Source organism: Empidonax traillii, unplaced genomic scaffold (genome assembly GCF_003031625.1).
Source record: "Empidonax traillii isolate 1590-97213 ecotype Southwest subspecies unplaced genomic scaffold, ASM303162v1 scaffold95:size1152806, whole genome shotgun sequence".
Classification (NCBI taxonomy): Eukaryota; Metazoa; Chordata; class Aves; order Passeriformes; family Tyrannidae; genus Empidonax; species Empidonax traillii.
The window spans coordinates 831,380-855,894 of record NW_020955288.1 but is presented as its reverse complement, the minus strand read 5'-3'; the positions used below and the strand labels follow the sequence as shown (position 1 = coordinate 855,894).

General features: G+C 39.7%; 1 protein-coding gene across 5 annotated transcripts in view; it reads left to right on the top strand.

The window, feature by feature from the left end:
• The window catches only part of BTBD10 (BTB domain containing 10), a 28,124-nt gene that overhangs the window by 1,471 nt on the left and 2,138 nt on the right, over positions 1-24,515 (top strand). For 2 of the 5 annotated variants that reach the window (XM_027881807.1, XM_027881808.1), the window contains exons 2-8: positions 5,596-5,754; positions 18,015-18,208; positions 18,873-19,158; positions 21,326-21,428; positions 22,137-22,257; positions 23,346-23,543; positions 24,396-24,506. In XM_027881807.1, coding sequence (XP_027737608.1) covers positions 5,654-5,754; positions 18,015-18,208; positions 18,873-19,158; positions 21,326-21,428; positions 22,137-22,257; positions 23,346-23,543; positions 24,396-24,506 — 1,114 coding nt within the window. In that variant the 5' untranslated portion in view covers positions 5,596-5,653. Of the gene's footprint in view, positions 1-5,595; positions 5,755-12,081; positions 12,399-18,014; positions 18,209-18,872; positions 19,159-21,325; positions 21,429-22,136; positions 22,258-23,345; positions 23,544-24,395; positions 24,507-24,515 lie in introns of those variants that run through there. The other 3 variants (XM_027881809.1, XM_027881810.1, XM_027881806.1) reach the window with 2 other exon arrangements.

The following is a 24,515-nucleotide window of genomic DNA, read 5'->3' as shown; positions in this document are numbered from 1 at the left end:
CAACCTTTGAATTTGTCCCTCTTAATTTGTGCCATTTCTGTCTCAAAAACTCATCCTGTTTGTGCCCATGATGCTGTCTGAAGCTGCTCTTGGAAGTTTTTCCAGCACATTTGTGTAGGTGCTTTTGCCCAGAGTGTTAAATGCCAGGGAAGGTGAGGGTTAAGAAGGACAGCAAGGTGGAGCAGCTCTCATATCACACATTAGATTCCTTCTTGAAGCCCAGTTTTCATTTTAGTCGCAACTGTTCTTGAAAACGATGAACAGCTGATGTGTGGATGACATGGCTTGTTAAATTAGTAACAGATGCCATCCCTGTTGGTTTCTCTGTCACTTTGTTATAAACTGTGTGTTTTCATAGCTTGTGTTCTTGAGGCTGGGGCTGCTTTATCCTGTGTACACATACAGAAATCAAAAGCTTATTATGAGCCAATTGCTTTCAGCACAGCTAATCTTTAGCAATGTTGTTTAAATCTTGGCCTGGTGCTGTTGCTTATCAATAATATGTATCAATATGTATCTCTTTATGTATAAAATCAGAAGCTAATCTAGAATTCCTTTCAGATGTGAAAAATTGTGTGAGAATTTTCTTGCTCTCTGAGGTGTATTGTTGATGCTGGGTACAGCCATGGGTATAGATCTCACTTGTTTCTTCAGGAAATCTGTTTGATGCTCTGATTCTCTTCATCTCATCCCTGGTGCTGAGTGTGATGAAGCCCTGTGTCTGTCTGCTCTGTGTATTGCTGGCCCACAGGCCATGGGGTCAGTAGTAGTGGCAAGGAGTTGGATTCTGCTCCTTTTTCCTGCAGTGATAGTCCAGGATTCTGCTTTTGGTGGGAGAAGTTGCTCACTCCACTGAGTTTTTTGCAGGCAGACCTTGGCAGATTTCACAGAGTGAATCCTAGTACAGAGAGGGAGTTGGGAATCATCTGTCATTTTTAGTCTTCCAATGTCAAATAGCTGTTTTATCATCATGTTCCCTTTAAGAATTATAAAGTTAAAGCTTGCAGGATAGTGACTGGATATCTGTTGTTTATGGTTTTATAGATAGGAATATCAGCAGCTTCCTGTGACTACTCTATTTTCCCCCCCTTTTTCCTTTTTACTTGCTCATTAAGAGAAGCTTCAATCCTGACCTACTATGTTAATGTTGAGACTGTATTGCAAAGGATGTTTTAGCTATGCTTTAATCAGTGTCAGTTTGGTAACATTTCAGTGATGATAATTTATAAAGCTACTTTATGTGGCTGAATTGTGACTGATCTCTGCACTACTTTGCAAGAAGCTCACTTGACAGGTATGGATTTCAATGGTATGTGGTGTTTGCATTATGAGCATGTGTCCTTTGAACTGCATTTCTTAATTAGGATGCAATGTCACTGTGCTTGCATTCCCAGTGAATCTGAATTGTAAGTTCCTTTTTGTTACTGCTGCTTCTGTGCTTTGATGACTAGAGGCAGTGAACAGCAGACTGTCACCCCTTACAGAAAGTCTAAATATTTAATCTGAGTTTCTCTGTCACAACTAATGCCAGGTTTTTATCCTACCTGGTTACTTGTCTGCTGGAGCTTTCTGATTATCCTGGTTCACCTTTACAGTGGATTTTGCTGAAGGGGCAGGTTAGAGCAGACAAGCTTTTGAAACCTGCCCTACTTTTGGAAATGCTTCTGACCAAAGCTTAGAGCTGAGTAGATGCTTGAAGTGTTACATATTTGAATGTTGTCTTCAGTACTGACAGCTGGAGCAATTCTTTGTTCTACCTGATGAGAAGATGGCCAGAAGAAATTCTGGGTATTTTGATCATCTTTCTTAGTAAGACTGCAGAGCTTTGCAGCCCACAATGTTCTCAGCAAATACAGTGTGGCTGGCTGGAAACGTGTTGATACTCGTTGAGATTAGCTTTGCTTTTTTCTGGACGGATTTCCAAAGAGCCTTCTCCAGCCTCCCCTAACCTGCAATACCTTGAAAACTGCAAGTCCTGCATCTTACCAACATATATGTCCACTTCTGTCAGACATCTGTTGTTGTCTAGATCTTGCTTAATCTGCTCTGCATCTTTGGTGCACTGTATTTTGTCATGGCACAGAACTGAATATGCTTTAGGTATTACTTAAAATAATCTGTTCAACATCTATCACAGGTTAGTGTAGGATACATCCTTTCATGAGGTCTTCAAGTAGTGCTGTAAACACATTAATTACTATATTTTTTAGTGCCTTGAGTGGCTCTACCACATCAACTTCTAGCTTTTCAAATCCAGTGGGCATCTGTCTTTAAAATTCACTTATATTTCAGTAGCCTACAACTTTCATAAATTAGTTATGATTCTGGCTTCAAGTTGATGTTAGCAAATCTGAAGTGTTCTAGCTGTCTGTGTTAAGAGCTTTGAAAATTAAAGTCTGCTTCCTGATTTCCTATAATTTCTTGTGATGATTCTCTGGAGCATTAGCTTTCTGCAGAAGGGTATGAAATCATTCTTTACACCTGGAGAAGTGCTTGTTAGCTGATTAGGATGGCAATCACTTGGGCAAACATGCCAGTGTTATGTGATCTGTTGAGGGTATTTGGATTTGATTCTGTATTTCCTGTGCTCCCCGTACCTTTTCACCTTTACCAGCATTTCAGATGCAGTTCGTTGATTTCATGGAAGGCATTGAATAATATTTGTGGCCATGCACTCTTGCAGTTTTTCTTAGTTTCCGGTTTTTTTTACACAAAAGGTCAGAATGTGTCCTGAAAACATGCTTTGTTTATTGCCCCTCAGTGTGAATCCACACACACACACACAAAACCTGTAAACCACAGTTGAAACATTATTTTCTATTGCATAAAAAAGTGGGTTTGCAGAATTGTTTAAAAATTAATCAGGATGACTAGTTAGTTACTGCACATAGTGTGTAAAGCATTTGCTAGCTGAAAAAAACCACCTATTTTCAATAAAGAGAAACAAAAGAATTCCTTATTTATAGTCTTACAGGATTGTTAAGACTTGAAATAAAATTGATAAATACATTTGTTTATAATCCACTCAAAAGCACTGTCAGCAGTGGTCAGGGAGAAAAACTGGCTGTGTTACAGCAGATTGTGTTTTAGAAAAATGTTAATTGTTGAGATTGTTGTAATGTTAATTGTGGAGTGAAGGATGGAGGGAAGACTGTCTCTTATTCATAGTGTGACATGCTTGGAGCTAAAGAAGAGATTTCAAAGGCTGTAGCTTTGGATGCTTGGATTGTTTATCTATTCTGAGCTGTGTGCCAGTGTGGTACTCCATCAATGACACTACTGGGGTTCCTCGGATGCTTTAAGCTGGGGAAAGGGAATGCTGTTGTTCATGAAGAGCAGTTCCATTTGTTTGTTTCTGTCCTTCTGTGTTATCTATTGTTTGTAGTGGCTCAAGTGTAGCTGCGTAGCAAAGCAGATTGAGGAACTGAGCCGACCTAAAACAGGCTTTTTCTTTGAAGTGTGTGTGGACCTGGACCCTCCTGTTGAATTTTCACTGTAAGAGATGGGGAGAAGGCAGAAGGCATGAGACAGTTCTGGAAGTGACTTTACCTAGGCCTTTCAGCTGCAGTTCTCATAAAAACAGCTGCTCTTACACACCTTTCCAGTACAAAAGCTAAATTCGAATATTGATGTCTATTCAGTTGGAACTGGGTGCTTGATGCCCAAGTCTGTATGATGCTTTGGTCTGTATCTGAGAGGCTGAAATGTCTTTTAGATGGTTTTAAAGGGAAGAGAGAGTTTGTGGAGAGAAGCAAAAGCAAGTAAAGAGCCGTGTGGTGCTGAATGAGGCATCGCTGTGGTGCTTCGGTAAACGGGAGTGGAAGCAGGACCTTGCCGTGGTCAGGAGCTGGGTGTGACTGCACAGGGGCAGTTGTGGTGTCCTCTTGGACATTCCTGGTCCTGGTGCTTTGCCCCACACGGTGTTGTTGCCACAGTAGCAGGACTCGCTCTGCATCTTGCTCGAGTGACTCAATCTAATGGACTTGATTCACTTTAACTCAGGATAAAAGGTGTCTCTGTGTTGCCTGTGTACATCATCCCGCACCTAAGTTGGAATGACTGCTGCTGGAGTAACTCACAATTGGATTTATAAACCAACCTTCCTTCCCAATGTCTCCTTAATAATGCTTTTTCTGTTTTGACATAGGTTGTAGGTTTCTCCTTGCTAAGCTTGTGATAAATGTGTGTAGATCCTATAACCTCTGTGTAATATCTTCACACATGTTGTGCTTTGATAACCTGAATTTCTAGGTAATACACCGTGAAACGCTTATCTGAGCTTTTTGCCTTTTTTTTTTTTGCATGACAAAGTTCCTGTAATTTTAAATAAAATGTTTTTTTCTTTTTCCTGGCTCTATATGGACACCTGACTATGAGTCTTCCAATCAGTGGGTTTAATTATAGAAACCGTAACAGGAGAAAGACCCAACCCTTTAGTGGAGATAGTATACTTTGTATAAAATCTGTTTTGTTGATTAGACCTGAACCTGAAGGAAAAGCTCCTATGCAACCAACATTTTCAAGAAGCTTGTTCTCTACCATTCTGCTGTAACTAAAACTTTTGGGTGTAAATTTAGGTAGGAGAATCTAAATTTGTCAGCAGAGTTGTTCTATTTTCCATGACTAAAGGGACAGTTTATTTGAGCAGCAACTTTGTTTTAAAGAAGTCTCAATTCTTTCGGACTCACTTCCAAACAGGATATTAAGGGGATGGGAGGTGGAGATACAATGTTTTTAAAATATTTACCTTAAAATTTTAAGAACCTCGCCATTACTAGCAGGTTTAGCGTCTGTAATTTGATTTTTTTTTTCCAGCTGCTGTACAATCATCAGCTGCTCACTTGTGTCTACTTTTTCATTTTTGTGACCAGGTAATTCTGAGCTGTACAACTCTCTTGACACAACTGTCACTTATAGGTATGACTTGAACACCTGTCTTTTAAGGTTGGCTGTCCTTATTGATAGTCACAAGGTGTTTTGATCCATGAGTGAATTTTAATGGGAGTTGAACGTTGCTATCAGATACCAGTGAAGGAAGGCGAGTTTATTATGTCTATTTTTATTAAATTTTAAAATTTGACTTTTCTGCAGGAGTCAATGGAACTGAACCACACTGAGTGTTTCCAGGGATTGCTGTAGATTCCACTTTGGAGTGAGGACTCAGACACAACTGCTAATTGTGTTTTCCTCTTGGTCAGCCATTCAAATTTTAAAATTGTTGGTCTCTTTTCTACTGTTGGGATCTTTCTTTGAATTAACTTTATACATTTGGAACAAAATTATGTGTTTGCCTTGTGTTTTATAACCAGTGACTTTTCTGTTTGGACGCAGTGAAATTAATTGTTGCAAAATTTAAGCTGCCTGCCAACATTTATGGAACTATGTTTCTTATAACACAATGACCTTTTTAGTGCAGGTACCAGCAAAATGAATAAAATATTACTGTCATGCAATTTTGAAGTTGTGATTCAGTATTTCCGGTATTCTGTAATCTGCATTTAAAAAATCAAAGCCTAACAACACTTAATTCTGCATGTCTTACCTTTTTCTCCTGTGTGGCTTTACTTAAAGGTAAACACTGCTCTCTTAATGTAGGTTGTGAGTGCTGCATGTGTGCTTTTCAGAGCAGTAGTGTGAGGAAGCTGGCAGTGGAATGGCAGGACGGCCTCATCCTTATGACAGTAACTCCAGCGATCCAGAGAATTGGGATCGGAAATTGCATAATAGACCTCGTAAACTTTGTAAACATTCAAGGTAGGTGTTATGTACCATCTATTGCATCTCAAAAACTACAGTGAGTCCATCCTAAAGGCTACTGTATCTGGTTGTGGCAAGTCCTGTCATAAATTTTTTAATTCTTCTTAAAAGGACCTCTTCTTAATTCTTTTAAAAGACATTTTCTAACATAACTGATTTGTCAGCTTCCTTAATCTGTGCTTAGATTTGTTTTGCCATTGGTTTGTCTTTTTTTTTTTTTTTTTCTTTTTTTAAGCTAAATGCCTTGTGTGCCCATTAAGACACCAGTTGAGTGACTGAATATATGGATTTTTTGGGGGCACTTGCTAGGAGTTACCTCCTGTTCACCACTTTTTAGTTGCTGATACTCTGTTTTAATAGCATAATATGCGCAATTTGTCCATAGTGAGAACTCATAGTTGCTTGCATGCAAGTGTCAGTCTCTGTAGCACTTTCTTGGTAAAGCTGTGTGTCAGACTTTGCTTTTGCCTGCATCCCTCACAGTAAGAATGTTTTTTAAATGCTTCTGGATTTGACAAAATTATGAAGTTGATTAGCGTTTTTCCAGCATACAGTGTTCAAAAAAGAACCAAGCAGAGCGATTAGTCACCTTGCAAATGTATGGGAAGAAGCATATTCCTGGAAATATATTTAAGCATCCAAATAAGCGTGTATTTTGTACTTTGCCCTTTTAGAAGTGCTAAATATATCTGAAACATCTCTGTTAGCGAGCTAAAATTGCTCGTGATTTAAGCTTTCCCACTTGCAAGATGATAGGAAAAGAGCTAAGGAGCATATTCAATAACAGCAACTTATTTCACGTTTTTATTGCAGATAAACTGGATTCTAATGTTGCCCAAAGTGTTCCATGGGTAATTAATATTGTGGGTTATCTTCCTATCATTAAATCTTGGATAATTGTGAGAAATCTAAGAGGACAGGAAAAAAGAATGCACCAATAATTAAAAGGCTCACAGGGAGACCCACGTAATTAGAGGCCTGTGATGTGAATAATGGAGTGATTAACACAGAGCCAGAGAGAGTGTGGCTGGTGTTACTGGTCAGTACAGGCTTGTTGGAATGTAGCTCTGTGGAGCTGATGTTTTCAATAAGGTGTCTGGAGGTGGTTGATCCATGCTCCTTATTTAGGATTTTAGGATCATGGTGTGGCCCAGCTTCAGCAGTGACCAGTGTCAATATAAGGGGGCAGTGTACAGAAGTGGGGGCTGGGGATGTGACTGTACCTGGGTGGTTCACTGCTGAGCCCAGTTCCTGGATTATTCCAGCCATCTTCATTCCGTTTTGTTTCCCATGACGGTGATCTGGAACAGAACCCTTAACTGATACTGGCACAGATGACCCACGATGGGGAGTGCTAAGTAAGGAAAAGGACTCGTTAGCAGTGCATAATCTGAGTGGTTTGATAAACTGTGCAAATAGCTGCGTGTTCTTCATGTGGCTGAGTACAGTGTTTGACAGTCAGGAGCCAAGGATGTGGGATTGGCACCTGTGTCAGCTCCTGCTCATTGTCCCGTTGGAAAACCCAAAGGAAAAACAGTGACATCTCGATCAGTCGCTTGGGATCCTTTGTTCCTTTGGGAACAGCATTGTGGGGATGAGCTGTAGGCAGTGGGCAAGTCTGTAATAGGTTGTGATAGCTGGAAGCTGGAACTGGGTAAATCCAGTCCAGAGAAACAGCGCATATGTCTTATCAGGTGTGGTCTAGTGTGGATTATCTATTTTGGGGAGATGTTTACATAAAAGACTGTGCAGTTTTCTGAAAAGACTATTTGATGTAGATAGGAGTTAACTCAAGGAAGTCTATGGCCTGTGCCTCTCAGAAGGGTAGATCATTTCATATGATCTAATTTCAAGATTCACACATCAGAAGGTAGGAAAGCTATGCCTTAAAAATAATGACAGCTAAGTTGGACATATTTCTGGCAAAACATGATTTGTTTCCAATAACATGCTGGATAGTGAGTGTTTTATGGAAGCTTTTAATGTGTGTGATAAGGAGATTGTATTGTAGCTAACATGTGATCATTTAAATCTTTTTCCCCCAAATAAGGTGTACCCATTTTGAAATCTTTGAGAATGATAATCCAAATGATAGTTTGACATTGTAATAGAATAAGGGATAAATTAAGGATAAGTATTTTGTTACCTTACTCCTTTGAGATACTTGATTACTTCAGAGAATCCAGTTATTGGAAAGCAGTGTACTTTATTCAAAAGCCTCAACAAAATAATTGGATTTTGTGTGGCTGAATATAGGCATATTACTATTGATTCTGATTTAATTGACACTTTTTCTCCAGGCAAATGAAAGTCTGTGTGAAAAATGCAGTGTCAGGGGAAATATGCATTTGGAAGCATAAGCTGTAGTAATATAACTTGAAAAGGTTTGAGTACTGCTGTCTTATTTGTCTTTCACTTTCAAAATGCACCTTGTTGTCATGAGTTAAAAAAATACTTTTGGTTTGGAAAATGTAAGGGTGAAATAAGAACTTTATAATAAATCTCAACAAAGGAGTAATATTTAAAGATGGATGCTGAGCTTGTCACTTGGTGCTTTGGAGAGTTTAATCCTCCAGCCTTAACCTTCTTAAAATAGCTTAGGTAACTTTCTAGACTTAAAAAAAAGCATCATCCAGGGCTGTGAACTGTCCTTGTGTATGTAAGGCTTATGTGGAAGCAAGGAAAGCCATGGGATTTGTCTCCCTTCACTGTGCCATCTGTTTGAGGCCAAGGACATGGCAAAACTATCCAAAGGAGTGTGTATATGGAACCCTGAAACAGGTTACCACTATATCCTATTCTTTCCAGTTGGGTCAGTGTCCAGTTTTTGAAACCTGCCAGGTGGAGCTGTTGTTTTCACTCCTTTTTCCTCACTTGTCCTGAGATGGGAAATGTAACGGAAAACTTGGAAGGGAAAGATGAGGAAAATAAGGACTAAAAATATAATGCAGATGATCCTTGGTATCAGAAGAGCCTGACAGGATGAATTCATGTGGTGCTAAAGATGACTAACTATTGATACAGTCTTGTTTGTCTGAGCTATTACAAAAGATTCTTTAAGATATTTTGTATTTAAGTACCTGAATAAGATGGAAGCAAATGTTGCAGAACCATAAGTTGACTAAATGGTGATGAGGGTTCAATAAATGGTCTCTGAATTTGTATTTTCATTATTAAGTATTGCTGGTCTGTATTCTCTATTTAATTTTTCATCGGTTATTAGCTTCCCATGTGCCGTTTCTCTGTAGTGCTGTAGTTTTTGTTGCTGTTGGGAGACTTTTAATTCTCTCCAACCAAGTGCTTTTTCTGGAGTTGTGGTAAAAACCCTTTTGCTTAAATTTGCTTTTTCCTTCAGATTTGTCCTGGATTTTATTTTTTAAATCACCTTCTGTTATAATCCCTTTTGGTAGTTTCTTATTTTTTCATTCTGCTTAGATATGATTAGATCCAAAGTCTTGCCTGCACTACTGCATTTATGAACAAAATGTGGCTGTGCTGCAATTCTGTTGCCATGACTCTTCAATCTTAGAAAATATCCAATTTCTTTTTAAATCTTTTCCATGGATGAGAAGTTGTTGTGTATATGGTAAATGTTGAGATTTTTTTCCCCCCTAATATAATATTATTTTTGCATGCTGGGAGGGTGCATTCATGGGTTGAGAATGGAAATGCCACTTGTCTCAGCATTTTGTAAGCACGTGAAGCATCCCCAGAAAGGTACTTTCCTTGTCTCTGGAATGATATCAGAATGTATAATCTGTTTTCCACTGTAGGACAGGTTTTATTGCTCTTCATGTAAGCTGCAGTTGAACATTTTCCAGCATGGGGCAGGCCTACACAATGTATGACATGAAAATAATTAGGCCTGCTTTTGCCACGGGCTCAGGTCATACTCTGAGTTACTGTGCATCATCTGCTGAAAGTTCACTGCAAATGTGCTGTAACTGCAGCCTGGGACTGGCGGATCACAATCTCCCCATCTGGGCTTCATGGGCACCAGGCTGGAAAGCTCTCAGAAGGAACTGAGACAGGCTGGGAAGAGCCGCTGTTGGAATCTAGAAAAATGGGCTGCGCTCAGGGATAACTTTCAAAAACCCTGAGTGTATTAATGTTTTGTAAGGTACCTGTGATATAGTGAGTGATCTTAAACGGTTGTGGGGGTGGGGTTTTTCTTCCTTTCTGACATCCTTCATTTCTGAAATGACAACTCATGCACATTGCTGAGAAGGAAAACTTAGTGTCTTTCGGTTGCAAAAGCACACAGTAAATCCTCCTGAACCTCTCCAGCACACAAATGGCCTTTTCCAAATATTGTCAGATGCTATTAATAGTCAACTTTGGCATCATGTAAAACTTGATGAGACCCTGATGTTTAATTGGGGCACAAAGCACTTCAGAGGTGAAGCAATTTTGCTCTGAACTAGAATTTTTTTACAGACTACTCTTCTTTTCATTAGTTCTACCTTTCATCTCTGAGAGTAGAAACCATACTGGCTGCATGCAGATTCAGTAAGTGTTTGGACCCAGTTCTTTTGAATTTGAACTTCTGAAGCTGGTTTTTAATAAGTGGAGGTACTTTCCAGTTCGAAGGAGGATAAAATGCTTCTGCGTTTCTCAAAGTTTGATTTTTACCTAACATCCATTTTGAAAATGGGGCAGGAATTGGTCTTTAAGTAAAGATAACCAGTATTCTTTTATGAAGGTCTTGTGTTTGGGTAGCTTGGCAGAAGTCAAAAGGTGTGAATATGTTCCCTCCTAAAGGTTAAGTCCTTGCTGCTTTAAGAAATCCCTTGGGCAACTGAACACCCCAATCATGGAATTCTTTTTGTTGTTTCCTTCCTGAAATGGAACTGGATTACTAAGAAGTATATTACTCATGGTTGAGAGAACCCACCAAAGACCAAAATTACGTGAATATTAAAGAGTTTTGAGGGAGGAAAGTGTTGACAGAGTTTCGGTGTGAAGCTGAGGGAAGATCCTGTAGCACTCCCCAAATTAAGGAGTAAGACTTCTTTCCAAGAGCTTCCTTACTGGAGAGACCCCATATAGGGAACCAGTGCTGAAAAAACCTGCATGCACTTGCACCTTTTCTTGCTGCTGAGGGACTGTTCTATTAGAGGCAAAAAAATGCCTGAGAGAGGTTTTTCCAGCATGCTTTCCATGTAGTTTATTATAGCCATGTCTTCTATGGCTTATTTTGAAGGGAAGAAAAAGCTTACGAGGCTGATGGTTATTCTTTCCCTGGAGATGGTGGTTGTGTGAACCCTCACAAGACCCTAAAAACAGGAGAAAATTTACTGGCTTAGGTCATTGAAATTGTATGAGCAGGAATTTTCCTTCCATGTCCAAAGAGCTGACTCTTCAGTCTATAATGCCAGTGTTCTCCTGCCTTTCTTATCACATCTCTTGTTTTCCATACTGGCTTCTCTCTTAATAACAGCAGTCATTTGCTGAACAATCCCCCTTATTTATTCAACTTTCATCATATTTTAACTACGACATCTTGATTTTTATTTATTGTAAGGATTACTTTTAAGCTATTCCTCCAGTGTATTGTGGCTCCTTAAAACAATCTGCAGACATTCTAAGAAGAATCATTTAAATAAAGCTGTTGCATAGTGCTTACTTATCCTCCCCCAATGCAATAACCTTTGAACAATTTTACATTGACTCGTGTATTAATTTTCCTTTGTTACTTTTTGTGCTCAAGTTGTCAAGAATTTGATGATCTGTTGATGTGAAGATGCACATCAGGGGTTGGTGAACTGATTTTTGATCAGTAAACATACTGATTAGTGTAATTACATACTAATAGTGTTTAGGTTGTCACAAAGAGTAGTACATTTTTCTGACTTAGTCTTGCTGGAAAAGGGATGCTGGTAGTTAAAAAATGGAGGTTGTGCAGCCTTGTTCTCCAAAGGTTATTGCTGTACCTGCTCGTGAACTCAGTGAAAGGTGAATTCATTTTAAATATTAATCCAGGCAGACTTTACAGGGACAAATGACGCTTCTCCTGGAACTCGTAGGGGTTTGTCTGTCTGGAACGATCAGGAACACAACTGGAGATGTGACAGAGGAAACTTAGCGATAACCCTTTGAGCCGCGGTGGTTGTTGCCGGAGCCTAGCGTGCCGGCAGGACCAGAAATAGCTCCGCAGATGGTCCCTGGCGCGGTACCCGAGCAGCTCCCGCCGCTCCTGCTCTTCCCACCCTGCCTGTCAGCGCCGGTGCCCAATGGCTGCGGACGGATGGGGACGGCAAGCCGGGATTCGGCTCGCAGGAGGCGGCGGGGTCAGACGTCAGCCGTGCACTACGCATGGCTGAGTCAGGGACTGCGAGAAACTGAATCCAATTAATATCCACGGGGCTTGGCAGCTCCGAGCACTTAATGGACTGTACAGCCACAGTCTCTTATCCAGGAGGGGAAGATGATGGAGGAGAAAGTGAGTCTCGCTGATGGTGCAGTGAACTACTGAAGAAAAGATGGAAATGCCAGATATGCTGAACTTAACAAGTAATGCCAAAGGATGCTGATCTGGCTTTCAAAGCTGCCTTATTGGGAGGAACAGAATTCCTTTGTGCTCTGATCCCGAAATTATTTCCATGCTTTTGTGTTTCTTCCCTGATAGACACAAGAGGAAGGTGCGTATCTGTTAAGAGGAATGAGCTGTGGGCATTATTTAGGAGAAGAATGAGGATAAGTGCTGTCCTTTGTGTGCACAGGTCAATTGAAATGTCGCCTGCTGACAAAGAACAGACTTCAGGGGGAGGAAGAGGGGCATAAAACCTTGTCGTTGTGTAAGTCCTGGCAGGATGAGCAGAACAGATTCCTCCTAAAGCTTTAGAGCATTGTATCTGTAACTTATTGTGTAGATAAAGCTCTACATCCTGATTCTACAAGTGTTGATTATGTGAATCATTCTAGGAAAGGATTTAAGTTTATATTTTAAGAAGAGTTAATCTAAGTTTTAGAAGATAGACAGGGGCAAAAAGGGGGAGAACATTGGTTAATATTCCACTGCCAATATTCCATTTATTTAAGGTTGGGGGGGGGGGAGTTGGGAAAATAAGGATATTGGTTTAGCACCATAATTTTGTGTAGCCAAGAGCAGGTTTTATAAAACAAGTATGTTTATTTGGCGATGTTCAGTAGGATGCACATGGAGTTTTTAGTATCGAAATACATGCTAATTGTTTTGGCAGTAGAATTAATTCAGTTTAATGACTTCTTTTAATAATTACTAATATATTCAGAGCAATATGTTGTTATGCTTGAAGACAAACTGAAGCTCTTCTTCCACAGCATGATGCTCCAAAGCATCATTAAATTGAAGAGCATTTACATTTTTTAAAAACAGCTCTTTCCTTACTACAAAAATAGGAAGCATTACCAGTATGACAAGTGTGCCATTTTGATGGTACTTTTTTTTTTCCTCCTTCACATCACATTAAATAGATTTGCTTAAATAAAACCTTGAGCTTATTTGGTTTTCTTCATGAGGCAGCTACTTTTATAGAAAATGTCTCATCCCTTTACAAAGGCAGAGCTTCCTTCAGCCCTGACTGAGGGGGAAAATGAATTCTATTACTGACTTGAAGTTCTTGAATGGGTGCAGTGCTCATATTCCAAGTGTTTCTTTGGAGCCGGGAAAAACTATGTATTGAATTTGTGGAGATTTGCCTAAACATACAAATATTCATAGGGCTGTCTGGTTGTTTTGGTTTGGGTTTGGTTTGTGTTTTGTTTTCCCATGTAGGAAAGTAATTGATAAAACAATGCTCTTCTATTTATAAACTTCTGGGTATAAGATTGTCTTACATATATGGTGCTTTTTCCAGCTTTAATGAATGAGGAAATGAGGCTATGGGTTTAAAATGTTGGTTTAATTGGTTTTTTTACTCTCTTATGCTTTAAAATGAAATTAAAATATGTCATTAAGCACTCAGGAGAAAATTTTGCTTTCAGGCTAGTGCTGTGCCTCAGTCACTGCCCTCAGCTTGCCCAGCACAGTGTGCAGCTGGTGGTCAATTAACTGAGAGTTGATTTTGCAGGTACTTCTTTCATGGTGAGCTGGAGATATGAAGCTGTAATGACTGTTTTGGAGACTCAAAGTGTAATGCACAGTGCAGGGAGGGCACCACTGCGTGCTGTGGGATCAAATGCCAGGTTAACACAGTGCAGCACCGGGTGCCGCGTGAGACTCATGGCTTCCCAGCAGTTTTAGTTCTCAGTGGTTCACTGCTGTTTGGGAAGTCCTGGTGCTGTGTCTGCTCTGCATAAAGCTTCTGTTGACCACAGGACTTCCTAACTGTTTGCCTGTTCTTTCAAATGGGAGGCTCTGCTTTTGTCAGTCCCGTTTTCCATGGGTGTAGGTGGGTAGGAAGCTGCATCAACACAACTGTGGAACTCCCCAATGAATGCCAGTTTGTCTTGCCCACATCGCTGGGGACCAGGTTTGTAGTTAGTCCCTCACATTGCTGGTGTGGAGAGAAGAGTTTTTGCATTTCCCTGCAGAAACATCCTCCTGGCCCCAGGGGCTTTGTTAGGGAAGAAAAAGATGTTATTAGCAAGTCCTTCTGTCAGAAAAATCAAGGTTATTTGGTAGTTCTGTTGTCTTCATTTTTTTGAACACTCGCAACTTATTCTAAAGCCTCTTCCCAGGAAAATAGAAGTGCCAGGTGGTCTTTCATATGTACTGGGCACAGATGTAGCTCCTTTTTTGGACCAGCTGATAGAGTAGCTCAGTGACACAGTATTCCTAGTCAGATATTGCAGGGTATAGCCAGTGCCTGTCTCTTCTGACATGCTAAGCTCCACCTCTTTATTTTCTCTTTGTTCAGGTTTAAACTCATGTTAGTTACCTTGCTTATTGTAGAGGTAAATTGTATTTCAGTGGTAGTATTTGTCTGAGTGCTCATGCTGGTGAACAAATGGAACTCCAGGTTTTGTCAGGTGTATATCCAACAGATCAAAGAAATATTTTTTGTGTACTGTGACTCAGTGAGGAGATTTAAGATTGACATTCTAGATGTCACTGTTACTAAGATGAATGAAGATCCATGATTCAGATGGTGCTGTCTCAAGCTAAACTGCTTGAATTCTCAGAAATCTTGCCATTTTGGCTTGCATCTTATGACTAATAGCTGATGTGCCACTCTCACAATTAGCATTAATCTGTGCTTTAAAAGGAGGACAGTACAACATAGAAGCATGCAAATGAGTGGTGTGGCCAGCTGCAATTTGAACAGCTCTTTGAAATTATTTACTAATCTGTCTGTCTCAGAACCCATTGATTCAGTATTTGAGGATGGTGTCCCTCTCCAGCTGGCAGCCTCTGCCTCTTCTGTAGTGTTGTGCTGAATTGATGGCTCGTGCGTCTGCACTCCAGAGGGATGGATGTGGCTGGCAGCAGGAGGACCACAGATGATCTGTGCATGTTGCCCTTCTCCTCCCAGGCTCTCTGGCTGATCCCACCAGGGCAGGATTAGCCTCAGTTCCCATCCTGGGACGGTACAGCCTTGTGTGGTCCTTCCTGCAGGTGCGACTCGGGAGGAAGTTTGGTGCCAGCTGAGTCAGTGTGACTTCCTGCAGCACCTGTTTTCCTTAGCTCCTGTAAAGAGATCATTAACTTGGGTTTGCCTTGTTTCACTGGGAACTCTGAATCACTGCTAAGAGGGTAATGTGGCTTTAGATGACTTTCTGGATTAAGAATCATATTTTAATTGCCTTCTCTGTTAAAGAGTAATTCATGTCTGCTCTGCCAAAAGGCATGATAAACCTCTATGCCCTTATGTTGCTTCAGTTCCATTTTCTAGTGTGCTTCCCTTATTTGAAGCACATAGAGCTCTTTAGCTGCTGAGAAATCGTGAGTCATGCATTTTGATACTATGAAACGTGGCACCTGCAAAACTCTGGTGTCTCACAGCATGGTTAGAAATGTTATCAGCTCTGGGATCAAAGCACTGCTTGAACAGAGGCCTGAGCACACAAGGCTTTATAGGGATTTGTAGAGATGTTTTGTCACCAGACTGCTGTTTGAGTACCCCATGCACATACACACCCCTCTGTGGTGGTTATATCATGATGTGCAAATATAAATGCACAGGCGAGATAATTCCTTAAAAAGAAAAAAAAAAGACTATTTCTTGGTAAGTTTAGCTGTAGTAGTAATGAACATCATTCTGTATAAACTGGGGTCAGACTTGGGTTTCAAGTTAGATTTTAATTATGGGCTGTAAATCCACTTTTCTGATAATTCCCAGGCATATTTTGTGCTTATTAAAATGGTTATCTTTTGTATGCATGTGGATACGTATTGAAGTAAAGGTGCAAAGGTTTTCACAAACTGCTGATATTTTAGAAAGGGAGGTTTGCAGATTTCACTCTTGCAAACTTTTGCACGCTTCATTTTCCTGATACAGCATTTACCTCTCTCTAATAGAGAAGTAAAACAGCTAAGAAGACATGTTAGCCATAAATGCTGTATATTTTAATACCCTCAGAATTGCATTGGAAGTCCTAAGGAAAAGTGTATTTCCTTTAGACAAAAGTGCTTGGATCATCTTTATTCTTGGAGTGTAAATCTGAGCGCTTGTAGTTCTTCTGCCTTATTCAATAGACCTTTGGCTACCTTCACATCCTGAAGATGCATCTCTTACTGCAGCATATTTTGAGCTTGGCAGGAAACAGGATTGCAGTAGATTCTCTCTGCACCAAACTTGTGCCTTATCTGACATGAGATCCTTCCTTCATTCAGACGGGGCTGGGAGAGGCTTGTGTCCCTTAGGGAGAGGTTTATTGCTTATTCTTTGCATTGTGCTAAACACTCATCTATCACAGCTTTTTTGTTCTGAGTTAAGCTCCTCTTTTCACCAGTCTTTGAAACATCACATGCAGACCTTCACTTTTTTGAGTAACCTTCATTATTTTTTTTGGTCATTACTTCGAAGCTATTTATAAAGAGGACATTCTACTCAACCTGCTTGTACAGTTCATGCTTTTAAAATTTGTTGTGCTTTTCTTAGCTAGGTCATCATTCTTGCCTCTTTGTGTTCTTAAATCCTACAGCATTCTTTGCACTCACATTTAAGGTCTCTTGGTAAGAGATGTGGGATTTGCAGGCTTGCAGGCAAGTGGGGCATTGGTGTTCCTCTGGGAAATGATGACTCTTCTTTGTCAGACCTTGTAGCTGTGCAGATATCTGGCTGGGTTATCCAATACCTGAGGATTTTGGGAATTTCTTCAGTTTAACCCGTAAATAAGCACTCTTGTCATGCCCACTCATGAAAGATAAATAGCAAAAGAACTGCTTTAGGAATTCCCATGGGGTGCAAGGATACAGATACATCTGTGCTGTCCGGACAAAGTAAGAGTACAAATAAAAGATGTAAGTATTTTTGGTAAAATTCAACAAGAGCTGTTTGAAGTTGATATTTAATTTTCAGATAGTTTCTGAGAGTTCTGAATCTTGAACCTGACTGGTTTTGCTGGCTGGTTTAATAGCTGGGAAACATAATCAATATCTTAAATTAAGTAGGGTAACATAATTTAATCACTGTCTAAAAAATCTTAAACTATTATATTAAAATTTCCTGGTTTAGAATAAATGTCCTACTTATTGCTGACAATCTGGTAGGTCATGGCTTTAACAGTGCAGTTCATATGTTTCCTGCCTGGATTGTGGTGGGTTATAGTTGTTCCTTCTAAAAATAACTGAAAATATAGAAAAGAATGTGCAGAAATAAACTCCTGGCTGGTGTGTCTGGATGTATCAAGTAGTTTCAGGCTGGCTACCTTTAGAAAGGGCAAGTAGCAGAAAAAGTGTGAAGTCAGTGCTGAAAGCCTGTGGTCTGAGAAGTGTTTTCCAGAATAGGTTTCAATGGAAAAAATGACCCCTAACTTTTCATTTCATGGTTTGATTAGAGCATTTTAATTTAACAGTGAAAATAAAAATTAAGTGCTTGGTTGTATTTGTTTTACCTGTTCTGGAAGGGATTTATGTGAATGCAGGTTCACAGGCAGGCTCAGCTGATCAAGTGGTATCTCTGTTGATTACACAGCAGCAAACAGGTAATTCTTGCTGCCTACTTCATGTTCCAAATCACTGTTCCTGTTTGTAAATATAAACATGAGTACAACAGAGAAAGTGATCCTAATCTTGGAAATATGTACGTAGCATGTGATTGCCTAGAAAATTTAAATGTATAATGTTTCTGAAATGATGAAATACTGAACATTTCTCTTATTTCTGTCTTCAGCACCTCATCTCGTGTTGCTAAAGGAATAGAGTACACAAAAATGAGTCTCCATGGTGCCAGTGGTGGACACGAGAGATCAAGGGACAGACGCAGATCAAGTGACAGATCTCGTGACTCATCCCATGAAAGAGTGGAATCTCAGCTCACTCCATGCATCAGGAATGTTACTTCACCAACAAGACAGTATCATTCTGGTGTGTTCAGACTTATCTCAGGGTTGAAATTATCCAAACTCAATTACTATTTTGTTAAAAGAATACAGTAAAAAGTGTTTATTTGTTGATGACACAACATACAGATTTCTTACATGTGCCCTGGGCTGGGAATATGCTTTTATGATAGGTTTTAACTTCTTTTTTTCAGTCTGCAATGCTCATTCCTACATGATGCTTTTATTTAGTCCAAATTACAAGAACAGTCTAATTTTTTTAAGAAGATAATTGACTAAACACTTCTCCTTTACTGTATAGGGTCTAAGTATTTGGAAATAGAGGAAACAGCAATTTTTTTTGAGTGACAAAATGTGGTTTGTTTTCGTTGAACTACAGCACTAAGCACCAGCTGTGATGCATAGTTTCTATAGGGTATCGAGTTGCTTTTTCAGTACTAGATTGTTACATTTTACTTGTGAAGGCTTTGGGGAGGTGAGGTGGGTTTGATGTCTAAACTTCAGGATCTTATATAGGGACAGTTATTTTTGAAGGTTTCTTTAACCTGAATAGATTTAACCAAAATACTTTGTACTCAGCTTACCAAGTTGATGTGTTTTATGCCTGGAAAGACATAGACTGGATGGAGCTTATGTAAGTCTATAATTTAATTTCCTGTTCTTTGTCCCTCACCTTGTCCCCACTGCAGACCGAGAGAAGGATCACAGCTCATCCCGACCCAGCAGCCCCCGTCCCCAGAAGACATCTCCAAATGGTTCCATTGTCAGCATGGGGACCAGCAGCAGGAACAGCAGCCAGTCCAGCTCAGATGGGAGCTGCAAGGCTGGAGGGGAGATGGTGTTTGTGTATGAAAACGGAAAAGAGGGAGCTCGGAATGTGAGAACTTCTGAACGAGTAACACTCATAGTGGATAACACCAGATTTGTTGTAGATCCTTCCATCTTCACTGCGCAACCTAATACAATGTTGGGCAGGTTTGTAACTTCTTTGGTTTTTTTTTTACCTGAATCTCCAACTGTTAGAGAGCCATTAATGCCTTGTAGGTATTTAAACTGCTTAAATAGCTGTTGAAGTCATAGTGCTAGAGCTGATCTTACTGATGTTTAATATTACCAGTTTGCAATGTCTTTAAGTAAAAATCAGATGCAAGTTTTCCTCTGTTTTGCCAGAGAGGCCAAGAGATGTCTATTACCTAGAGATGAAAGAGTTGATAAGAAAATTTAAATTTCATGATGTACCCATTTCCTCCTGTCTCCCTGGGCGTTGCTTCTGTGTTCAATCTGCCTTGTTCTTCCTCTTGTTTTCAAAGCTTCATAAAACAAAGTAGCGAGTGTAGATTGTCTCTTTCAAAATAGCAAGGAGGAAAACCTGATTTTGCTTAATGAGCCTACCCTGACGACATTCAAGCTCAGCCCATTTACTTTCTGAAATGATGTTTGGAGAGGGCAGTGTCAAATAATTGGTATAACAGACCTGAGCCTCAGCAGGGAGAACAAATGCACAAAAAGGTCAATATTTGAATAAAAGTCCACAATATATGTGTAATATTTTCTGTAGAAACGTTAATGAGCAACATATTTAACGTGTATATTTGGTGGAAAAAGATTCTATGCTTTATAATTCAGTACTTTTACTTGCTTAAATTCTGCCTGGTTTTGCAATGTCCAAGCACAGAGACCACCACTTATAAACTTGCAGCAAGAAAGAAATGAAGGTTTATGTGTGTGTCACTTTGGATTTGGCTTTTCATTAAAATGTGGCTGTTTCTTAGCACATGACAGTATGATCATATTTAAAATACAGATATATATATATATAAATCTGTTTGACAACATACAAGTAATAAATGTGATTAAACAACTTCTGCTCTGGTTTAAATTGCCAGAGTGTACCTTGGTTTTGAGAAAAGTTGGGGAAGAGTTACAGAGAAAGCTAAAAATGCTTCTCTGTGTAAATTTTCAAGGGAAATAAACAGAAGTAATAATCTAAGATAAATCATTAAGGCATTTGTATATGTACAGTACATGCATACATGTAAATATCTAGACAAACTTGAAGGGTACCAGTTGAAGTTATGCAGGGAAAACGTTCCCTTTTCCATGACCAGCCTCAGAGTAAGCGGTGCTGCCTGATGCACTGGATTCTTTTGTGCACGTGTGATGCTGAGTTATTCTCCCTTTGGGATTGGTTCAAGGAACAAGCTTATTTTATCTTCTGCTGATTGAAAAGAAGGTTAATAAAGGTACGGAAATACTGCTCTAAAATGTAGGTTGTTTATAAACCTACTTTCCCTCAATGTCAGTTCACAGGGCACTAATCAGGAGCAGCTTGGCTAATCTGTTCTGAGAGGTAAAAGTTACTATAATAAGAATGTATTATTTGCCTTAAACCTATATCCTCTTACACTGCCTTTTTCTAAATATTATTTCTTGTCCTGAAGAGTGCTCAGAAAACGTGTCAGATCATTAAGTGAAAAATGTTACTTCTTTCTCCATTATAAATGCTCTGTTACACCAGCTCTGCTGCTTTGGGCTGTTTGTATGAGAGCAAACCATAGGGGAATATTTGTTAATAAAACAGGGAGTAGATGGCAATAATTTTTGTAAGCACAGGGTGTAATACTGTATCAGAGGAGTGTTTTAAAAACTCAGATACTGTTTGGGACTTGTAGTTTTTCCCCTAGTCTCACTTTCCTTGCATCTTAGCAGAGACAAATAGGCTGCACACGCCACCCTTAGGTACATCTGTTTTCTATCAGAATTTTATTTTACCTTTTGAATTAACTAAGTCTTTCCAATGAAACTGAAATGTGTTGATATAATGAGAATTCCTCAACAGAACCTATTTTGTTACATTGCCCCCACCTTTGACACTGACAGGAAATGGCCTGGTCTGACTTTTGTTGTGATTGGAGCACATGTTTGGATTGAAGAATAAAACTAGACTTTCTTGAATTCCACTGCCCTACTTTGTAGTCCTGCTAAACACAAACCAAACTGAACAATGTGCAATACATGCACACACTGTTTTCTCCATGACATTTTGTTACAATTTTTGACACGTTGCTTTTCTGATTTACCAACAAAAAAACAAAGCATCATAGTAAGGAATTCTAACCAAATCACTTTGATTCTTGAGCAGGATGTTTGGGTCAGGCAGAGAACACAATTTTACACGTCCTAACGAAAAAGGGGAGTATGAAGTTGCTGAAGGAATTGGTTCCACTGTGTTTCGTGCTATTCTGGTGAGTTTCTTTTCGGACAAGCACTGTGAATATTGGGAGTCATGACTTCTTGATTTAGCCTTACTTACATATCTGTACTTCATGGATGGCACAGGTGCTACTCTGCTGTGGTTATGTGGAGGGGAAAAATTGCTTGATCTGAAAACCCACCCTGGGTTTTCTACAGGTGACAGCCAGGGAGAGAGAAAGCACTCATGAAATAAGCCAAAAAATACTGCCTGGCAGAAATTAGTTCACCTCCTATGCATCAAGGTCACCAAATTCAGGTACATTCAGCCCTTCTTATGCTGAAATTAGGTGAAACAGAGTACTGGAAGTTAATTTACTGCAGCTAAACGAGTAAAGCAACCTTCAGTCTGAGATGAAAACGGCCCCTTATTTCACATGTACACAGAGAAGCAGAGCTGCTGTACTGCTTTGTCAGCAGACTTGGAATAGCGTAGGAAAAAGACAGCTTACATGCACCAAAATGATAAGTATTAATAGTTGTCACTTAAATAACAATTTTAACTAGAACCCACTGCTCTGAACGCAGCTCTGAAAGCGGATAAATTTGAGGACAAAAAGACTTGCAGAGTTTCACATATGTTGCTGTCTTACATTTTAGGGGCTTTCTTTCTGGGGAAAACATCATAAATTAAAGGATTAAGTGTTTCTGTCAACGAACATTGAAGTGCATTGTGGTTTTTGTTTGCTACATTGCTGCAGGATTACTACAAGACTGGAGTGATACGCTGTCCTGATGGGATATCCATTCCTGAACTGAGAGAAGCATGTGACTATCTCTGTATCTCCTTTGAGTATAGTACTATTAAATGCAGAGATCTCAGTAAGTATAGAATTTCTTAAAATCATTGGACCTATACAAATTGATTTAAGCAAATGTGTGTGTGTGTGTTAACTCCAAATCGTATCCTTACTGAGGTAAGGAAGATGGCTGACATTACATGAACAAAACCCATCCCTTTTTGCCTCTTATGTAATAAAGCCCCAAAGCCACTGGATTTGTTTTTCTGAGAAATAATGTTTTTGGTATTTCAGTATCTGATTCTCTGCTGTGGGTCAGCCCCTGTGCAATTCTTACGCTGTTGTTACATTTGCAGGACAGATACAGTAACGTTAAGTAGTATCTTTTTGCAGAGGACAGGGAGATGATTTATTCAGCTCCTTGCTTAAGAGAATTAATCTGTCTCCCCAGCAGAAGCAGCTCATATTTGCTGGTGGTGTAGGGTGTACCGATGTTCCCAGTACATACCATTCTCCTCAGCTTCTTCCATCCCTGAGCACAGCCCAAGTTTTGGCCAGTGTTTAGGTGACTTGCACTGTGCCCCAGTCTCTGAAATCTCATGGGGTGTGTGCAGAGCAGGGTCAGGCCATGGCATTCCTGCTGACAGGGCTCTGTGGGACACCTGTGCCTTCCCCAGCAGTGCCATGGCCTCACTGCCTGTCACTGCACAGTCACAAGCTTGGAGCACTCTGTCCTCAGCACAGGGATTTAGCAGCTCCTGCCGAGAGGGCTCTGAGCAGCTTAATTTTTAAGCTACTGCTTTTGAAATGTGGTTGTGAGCTCTACTCTTTCTGCAACTGGCTAAAATAATGTTTCTTTTAGGAAAACAGTGAGGAATCTTGCCCAATTACCAAATGTTTTGCAGTAGTAAAAGAGGAAGAAGGTCTTGAAGTCACTCTTTCCTGACCAACCTTATGTTAATGCCTGCAGGACAGTTAGTTTCAGCTTCTGGTCTGGATTCTGGTAAACATTTGAATAAGTTCTGAGCTTACACAAACTAATAGACTAAGTGTCTTTAGTCTTGTCTGCAGAAAACACCACAAGATAAACAGAACTGCTGTATTTCTTATTCCTACCTTCATCTTTTTACCAAGCTTTCAAATGTGCCTGTGCTTAAAATTTTCTTCTAGGTGCTCTCATGCACGAATTGTCAAATGATGGTGCTCGCAAGCAATTTGAGTTTTACCTCGAGGAAATGATTCTCCCCTTAATGGTCGCCAGTGCCCAGAGTGGGGAGAGGGAGTGCCACATTGTTGTGCTGACAGATGATGATGTTGTGGACTGGGATGAAGAGTATCCCCCACAAATGGGAGAGGAGTATTCACAAAGTAAGTTTGTTATCCTGGTTCCCACCAAGCCATCCATGGCAGAGGTAGTGGTGAGCGTTCTTTATTTAATGCTGTTGTATATAAGCACTGCTAGCAAAGTCTTAACATCTCTAATGCCTCACAAAATAAAAACCTCTTAGTTTTGGTAGTTCTGTTTAATATTTTGCTTCACAGAAGCATATGTTGCTTGTTGTGTTCAAATCTAATTAAAAAGAGGAGATAATTTTTATTGTTAAGGTATTTTCAGCCAGTGAGGGGGAGGAAATACCAACTTCTCTCATCAAGCTCTTCCTGAAAAAGTCATGTTTACTGTGGAAGAACAGCTAGAAGATTTTTTTGGGGGGAAAAAACCTAAATTATTTTTGAAATATTACAGTTGTGTGTTTAGATGAGCACCTGTGAATGGAATGCTCCTTTCTGCATCCATGCTCTCCTACTAGCTGAAAATGTTCCTTCACTGTGAAAATGTGGAATTCAGGGGAGTTTATGAGGGCAGGTGGGAGCTTGAGGTGCTGTTTGTACTCCAGTAATACAAAATCCTCTTAGGAGTCTCTTCAGAGTATTAGTTTTATGTATTGTTTGATTGGTTGTTTTTATTTTTCTTTAATTTAAGAAAACCAAAATACCAGCACAAAAAAACGATGGGTTTGAAAGATGCAAACCTGCAATTGTTCTTAAATAAGGGGGCTCTATGTGAATATAGATCAAAGATGCCTCTTCTAATGTAGTAACACAATTACCTCACGTTTAAGAGCCTTTATGTCTCAAAGATGCCAGTTAAGAAAACCCCCTGCTCTTATTAGTTGAGCACACACTTGCCTTTGACATTTTCTCATTAAAATGTGTTTTTAGTTATTTACAGCACAAAGTTGTATAGATTCTTCAAATACATTGAAAACAGAGATGTGGCCAAATCAGTGCTGAAGGAAAGGGGGCTCAAGAAGATCCGACTCGGCATCGAAGGTAAGGGGA